Source organism: Bos indicus x Bos taurus, chromosome 15 (assembly GCF_003369695.1).
Source record: "Bos indicus x Bos taurus breed Angus x Brahman F1 hybrid chromosome 15, Bos_hybrid_MaternalHap_v2.0, whole genome shotgun sequence".
Taxonomy (NCBI): Eukaryota; Metazoa; Chordata; class Mammalia; order Artiodactyla; family Bovidae; genus Bos; species Bos indicus x Bos taurus.
In genome coordinates, this window is record NC_040090.1 from 5,806,603 (window position 1) to 5,814,346 (window position 7,744).

Below are 7,744 nucleotides of genomic sequence, written 5' to 3' on the forward strand. Positions count from 1 at the left end.
GTTTTCTTAACAATCCATGTCCTGATAGAAAAGAGGGAATCTCAAAGAGTTAGTTTCCAAGTGAAGGGAATACTGAGCTGCTCCAGTGGCTCAGCTCGTAAAGAACTTGCCTGCCAATGCAGGAGACACAAGAGATGTGGGTTTGATCCCTGGGTCAGGAAGACCCCCTGGAGAAGGAAATGGCAACCCACTCATGTAATCTCGTCTGGAAAATTCCATAGACAGAGAAGCCTGGCAGGCTCCATGGGGTCACAAACAGTCGAACACAACTGAACTCCCATGCACACACACGAAGGGAAAACTATTCCCCATTTCACAGTGGGTGTTTCTCCACACTGTCGTTCCTCAATACTTGCTTCTGGACAAAGCCTTTCCATCAAACGAGATAATTAATTCCTAGGAGAGAAAGCAGCAGCTATAAGACAAGGTCCCTGGACCTTATCACAGCCTCTTTGAATATCTATGAATATACAAGAGCAAGGTAGAAGTGATTTGTGTTGCTGTTCACCTCTCAGGAACAAGATTAATCATGGGCAGAATGAGCCATTTGAACATGCTTCCTTCACACTCTGTTTCTTGTGCTGCCGAACCACCGGCATTTATTCAGATCAGTTCTCCATAGTATTCCAGTTCACCCATTCTCAATTCAGAATCAGAAAGCAAGTTTTCTGTGAAGACCATTTGAGGCTTTAGAAGCTAGATGGAAAGATTTAGACTTCTAAGAACCCTTTTATCTTTTAAAACAGGTTTTATGAGATATTACTGATATACTAAGAACTTATACATGTTCAATGTATACAATTTCTTAACAACTGTTCATTTCAGAGTTAACAAGCTCTTCTCAAGTGTCACACTTTTTATACTGAAAGTTACTTGCTATAAGAAGTTAGTTTGAATACGGAACTGCTCCTGAACACATTTAAACATCACTAAAACCATGTGAAGAGCTAAGGTAAGTTTTTCAATAGTGCTGATGCTCATTTTAATTTGTTACTTCATATGTATAACTCATTATTTTTCAACACTTTTCAAATATAGTAAAAGATTATTTTATCCGCATTTCAATTTTTCAAAAGATATTCATGAATTTGACACTTGAAAATTTTGAGACTTGAAGAGGTTAAGCAAATTGAGGAACCCAGCTCTGTGACAACAGGCCCCATGCTTGGCCATGAAGCATCTTATTTAATGATCAGGACTAATAATGAGGACAAAACAAAATTTAATTATACTTCACATACATGAAAGAGAAAATTACAAATTCAGTAACATAAATCACCAGTAGTTTCAACAAGTATAAATGTGGTGACCCTTCCTGGGGAAACCTGCTATGGATAATATCACCCTCTGTTGTTTCTTTGAGAGTAAAATTAGTAGTTTTTCTGGAGTTTGAAGCATGGTTAAACACTTCTCTGTATTACTGCTCCAAATGTTAACTCTCCCTATCCCACAGCTGTATACACAGTCAAAAGTAACTAAAAGTTCTTTTTGTGTCCACAGCGGGTAGGTGTGTTCAGACATAATGACTCAACTATTGATCTATGGAGTGCATATTATTATTCTAACTTTATAGCTGAGAAAACAAGAATATAAGGTGCCAAAGAAATGAGACTTCAGATGAAAGAAGTTGCAATTGGAAGAACCAGGATTTAAACTGGGTCTTTTCTGATTCTCAAACCAAACTATTTAACCAGCAGCATAGACTTTCTCAACATTTTGCAGAAAAATCTGGGGTGCTATTATTTGGAGTGGTATCAGAGAAGGGAGAGTTAGGTCTGAGGAAGAAGTCAAGATGAAAGGGCTATTCAATGAATTCAGTACCACAGTTTCCTTACTACTTGGGACTTCAGAGATATCAATGTGTGTGTGAGTGTGTGTATGTGTGTGTGAGTGGATAAAATTTATCAGTATAAACTTGCCTCTCAGGTAGTATTAAAGTAATCGAAAGTATAATAATTATGGCCATTTCAAAAGCAGGTTACTAGTTCTCCATTGTTTGTTATAACATGACAGTATAGAGCATGGATTAAGATTTGGAGCAAAAAATAAAGATGCATAATCTGAACTGATCTTAGCTCTGCCTAAATTTTTAGCTGCTTGGCCTTGAACAGAATCCTTAATTTCTCTATGTTTCTATTTCCTAATGTGTAAAATAAGCATAAAAATGATGGTAGTAACCATCTTGTAGGTTTGTATCAAGGCTTAAAACCAGATGTCTGCATAACACTTGAAGCACACTAAGTGTGCAGCTTTAGTTAATATTAGCACTTTTATTAAGCTATTAACATCAGTCTATGAGATTGTTTCCTCATGTGCAAAATGAATGATACAATACCAGCCGTGTAAATTGTTATTGCTAGGAAAAGAAAGCATCTGATAGTACACTATGAACATAGCAAAAAACTATTGGAATGTGCATGCTATATCTATTGCAAAGTAAGTAGGTTTAGTCAACATGCATTATGAATACTTTTAATTAGCTCTTGTACCCATTCTTTGGGCTTTCCTGGAGGCTCAGTGGTAAAGAATCTGCCTGCCAAGGCAGGAGACATGGGTTCGATTCCTAGGTCAGGAAGATCCCCATGGAGAAGGAAATAGAAACCCTCTCCAGTATTCTTGCCTGAAAAATCCCATGAACAGAGGAGTGTAGAGTGGCTACAGTCCATGGGGGTCACAAAAGACTCAGACATGACTTAGTGACTAAACAACAATAACAATCTGTTGGGAAGAACCCTGGAGGAGGGCATGGCAACCTACTCCAATGTTCTTGCCTGGAGAATCCTGTGGAGGGAGGAGCCTGGTGGGCTAGAGTCCATGGGGTCGCACAGAGATGGACATGACTGAAGCCACTTAGCGCGTGCATATTGTAGTGTTACTCCTTTTTAAACTACTCTAAGTACTTTGCTACTCTGTTTTCTATCTCCATCTTCCATGCATTCACTGAAACCCTGCCGACTTCATCCAAGACACACAAAATCTTTAGTAGAATAACATCCAAGATTCCCTCTTCATCAAATTTCTTTCATCCTTCCACTCATATTTTCAATGACCTTCCATGGTCCCCCATTTCTCAGAGAGTAAAAGGAAAATTCCTCAGCTTTACATCAATCCTCTACCTCTTTTCACACTTAATTGCCATTATCTGGGAAATACACTACTTCAAGTTAGACTTAACCATTTCAGATGATTAAGGTCTCCCGCCCATGGGTTTACAAAAGTTTCTCACATTTACATTATTAAAAGAATTTTCTCCTAGGAGGTAATTGGAATAATCTTAAGAACTCAGAATCTTTTCTTCATTAAAAAAAGAAAGAAAGAAAGAATTCACACTCAGGAATCTTTTCTTCATTAAAAAAAGAAAGAATTCACACTCAGTAAAGTCTGGGTATTTATTACTTATTAGAATGAAGAAGTTTAATATGCTTAAGAATGCATAAATTAAAATTATGTTTTCTTTGATAGCTTTGGACAGTGAACGATGGAATCAAGATCTCCAAAGAAGAGGATTTAGCTTCAGAATCAGGGACCAGGCTTGATCACTCAGCCTTTGTGTGGCAGAAGTTTTATTACAGTGAAAAAGGGCAGAGAAAGCTTCTAACAGAGACATCAGAAGGGGGACAGAAACTGCCTCTTATCAAGTCTTATCAGGGCCTTATGTACTTTTACCAGACCCACTCCCACAACACACATCTTAAATTCAAAAGATTAGAACTGGCAATGGAAAGGTCTTAAAATAACAAGATTAGTCAAAAAGTTCACTTAAGAAGGAGAAACATGTCCTTGAGCAAGATACATTTTCCTTACATAATCCTTAGTACAGAGCTTAAGAAAAAACCTACCCTTGAGCAAGATGAGATGTTTTGTCCTGTAATCATTAGTTCTGGGCTTAAAGAACATTAATTTTAAAAATTATTGTCACAAAAACTCAGTTTAAGAAAAAAAAATGGGCTTAAACAAAGTTAATTTTAAAGATTATTGTCACAAAAGCTCAGTTTAAGAAAGAACATTTTATGTGACTAAGACAAAGCAATGTAGAAAAAAAATGTTTCTATCCTTCTCCTCCTCCAGGGCCCTGGACCCTTTCTCTTTCAGGGCCTTATCAACCTACCTAAGGATTAACTCTCTCACTTTCAGGTAGTGAATAAACCATTTCATGAAACACATGGAGAACAGGAGCAACGTGACAGAGTTTGTTCTTCTGGGGCTCACACAGAATCCAAAGATGCAGAAAATTGTGTTTGCTGTGTTCTTTGCCATCTACATCACCACTGTGGTAGGAAATGTGCTCATCATGGTCACCATCACTGCCAGCCCATCTTTGGGATCCCCCATGTACTTTTTCCTGGCCTATCTCTCCTTTATCGATGCCTGCTACTCCTCTGTGTGTGCCCCTAAGATGATTGCAGATTCACTCCATGAAAAGAAAACCATCTTATTTCATGGATGCATGACCCAAATCTTTGGGGAACATTTCTTTGGAGGTGCTGAAGTCATCCTGCTTACCGTGATGGCCTATGACCGCTATGTGGCCATCTGCAAGCCCTTGCACTATACAAGCATCATGAACTGGCAGGTGTGCGGGCTGCTGGTGGGAGTGTCATGGGTGGGAGGCTTTCTTCATGGATTCATACAGATCCTCTTCATCTTCCGCTTACCCTTCTGTGGCCCTAACGTCATAGATCACTTTATGTGTGACCTGAACCCTTTGCTCGGTCTTGCCTGCACTGATACGCACACGCTAGGGCTCTTCATTGCTGCCAACAGTGGCTTCATCTGTCTGTTAAACTTCCTTCTCCTGCTGGTCTCGTACATGGTCATCTTGCGTTCCCTAAGGGCCTACAGCTTGGAAGCAAGACGAAAAGCCCTCTCCACCTGCATCTCCCACATCACAGTGGTCATTTTATACTTTGTGCCCTGCATATTTGTGTACATGAGACCTGCAGCTACCTTAGCTGTTGATAAAGCAGTTGCTGTATTTTATACTGTGATAACTCCCATGTTAAATCCCTTAATCTATACCTTGAGAAATGCCCAGATGGAAAATGCCATTAGGAAATTGTGTAGTAGGAAAGTTACTTCAGGTGTCTTATAAATGGGCTTTAGAGCCAAACGTTAATTCATCTGATACAAAGGTCAAAGTGTATTTTGGATGATCTCAACAAGGAGTATGTAAAGAATAAAGAAGTAAATTAGTCACTGCAAATTATTGCACTGAGGGGAACAGAAATAAGTTCCCAGAAAAAGAGAAAAACATATATCAAAACCATTCTTTCCATCTTTAGAATCTAAATTCTACCAAATTGAGGTTTATTTTTACTAGTTTCAACCTTGTATGTGGATTCATAGATTTTTCATCTAATAAAATGAAAGAAATACTAAGTATTTTGATATTTACCACTACTCTCTCTAACAACACAAAGAGATTGCTATAATGCTGCTATTATCCCAATTTTACAAGTGGTGAAATTGAAGGAAAAGGGATAGTATCAAAGCACATATACCAAAGAGTCAGTAACAGAATCAGACCCATTTCCCTGACCAAAATCCTAACTGCCTTCATAGATAGCCAAGAAATGATAGAAAGGGAAGACAATTACTACCTTTTATAGAGACAGAGACTATGCTGGACAAATTGTGTATAGTACATTTCATTTTGTTACTGTAACTAAAAATCCAATAACTTTTCATTACCAACTATTCACTTTATGTATCATAGTTGATAGTGATTTGTTGACTATAACATGTAACTATTTTGTTGTTATAAAACCCAACACAATACTGGGTTTTGATGAACACATTAGAATAATAATCCTCCAATTTAACATAAATATATTTAATAATAAAATTATCCATTGAACATTTGTAATAGTTGAATGGAGATTGCATGATTTTTTTAAATTTCCTCATAGGTTTTCATAGCACTTACCATTGTTCATGTCACCATCTTAGGTTGAAAAACCATCCAAAAGAGTGATGACTCAAAGAAAAGAAACTCGTGATGTCAGATAGAAATTTCTATCTATTAAATATACAGTCATACTCCATAAAGAACTTTCCTGGTATATCATGATAGTTTATTCAGAGTAGCACAATTTCTGGTTAGTAAAAAACATTGAATGAATAAATAAAAGGTGTAAGCAAAATAAAATCTCAACAAAATAAAGAGGAAAAAAGGCACTGTATTTGAGAGAATTTTTTCCTACCTTTATTTAATTTTATTTAATTCAGATTCTGAGAATTCTGGGTGAACTGTTTAGGGAAATCACAATTTCTTTTACTCTTTCTTTTGAGAGAAAGAAAGAAAGGAAAACTGAAATTATCCACAGTATGAGCAAATAGTTTACCTTGATGTTTTTCCTGTCTCAGCAAGATTTCATTGTCTTATATATATATGAGTATTCATATTATATTTCTCTGTTAATCTTTAGCTTTTGGTAACATTTTATTACCAAACGCTTTTTTTTTTAATCTGTGACTACATCTACATACAAAGCAATTTCATAATAAATGTGTTCCATTATTCCTCTGTCCTTCATTCATCAGTAAATATTTTTGAGCTGAAATAATGAAACAGGCACATGGATATTTGTTGGGTCTTCAGTGGCTAATAAAAACAGATTTGGCTCCTGCCTTCTCAGAGTGTAGGATCCATAAAATTATACTCTAGAGCTCTTGTAATCAGAATCTAGTTTAGACCACAGCCTTTCTTCTCCTACCATGAAAGTGAAAGTGAAGTCGCTCAGTCGTGTCTGACTCTTTGCGACCCCATGGACTGTAGCCTATCAGGCTCCTCCGTCCATGGGATTTTCCAGGCAAGAGTGCTGGAGTGGATTGCCATTTCTTTCTCCAGAGGATCTTCCCAACCCAGGAATCGAACCTGGGTCTCCCGCATTGCAGGCAGATGCTTTACCATCTGAGCCACCAGGGAAGCTTACCATAGTGGCTTCATTAAATTCCTTCTCCTTATAAATCACTTCCATAAAATCCCATCTCAGGATCTGCATCTAGGGAACCCCATCTAACATGAAGAGATAGAGTCCAAGAAATATTTGCAAATTAGTGAATAAAATGTGGAATGGCCTTTTGAAAATAATTACATGACCAGATAGGTGACAGTTTATAGTAAGACCTGGGACAAAGTGCTCCTGAAGGCTGACATGCTCTATATCATCAACAAATATATGCCAAGGTTTCTCCTATAGCAAAGACATACTTAATGGTGAAAGGCTGAAAGCTTACCTCATAAAATCAGAACGTGTTCACTTTCATCACTTCTATTTAATATTTTCCTGAAGAGTAATGTCAGAAAAATTAGACTAGAAATAGAAATAAAAGGTATACAAATTGGAAAGGACGAAGTAAAATTATACTACCAAATGACATTATCTTATGTAGAAAAAATCTAAATAATCCACACACACAATAAAACTATTAGAATCAATACAAAACTAGCTATATTTCAATATAGTAGGAATTAACAATTAAAAATTAAAATTTTAATTAAAAAATTAAATTAAAAAATTAAAAAATAATTATGTAGGCAGTACTATCAGAAAGAATAAAATACTTATGAATAAATTTTACCAAAGTGGTGGATAAATTGTACACTAAAAACAGAAACATCACTAAAAGAAATTAAAGAAGACCCAGGTAAATAGAAGGGCTTCCCACATGGCTCAGTGGTAAATAACCTGAGTGGGTTCCATCCTTGAGTTGGGAAGATTCCCCAGAAGGAGGGCATGAC

General features: G+C 36.8%; 1 protein-coding gene across 1 annotated transcript; it reads left to right on the forward strand.

Moving 5' to 3' along the window:
• The first annotated feature begins 3,963 nt into the window (after positions 1-3,963).
• On the forward strand, positions 3,964-6,755 carry LOC113904701 (olfactory receptor 4C46-like). The gene has a single exon (XM_027561808.1). The coding sequence runs from the start codon at positions 4,154-4,156 to the stop codon at positions 5,090-5,092; it is 939 nt and encodes a 312-aa protein (XP_027417609.1). The 5' UTR covers positions 3,964-4,153; the 3' UTR covers positions 5,093-6,755.
• Positions 6,756-7,744: the final 989 nt, after the last annotated feature.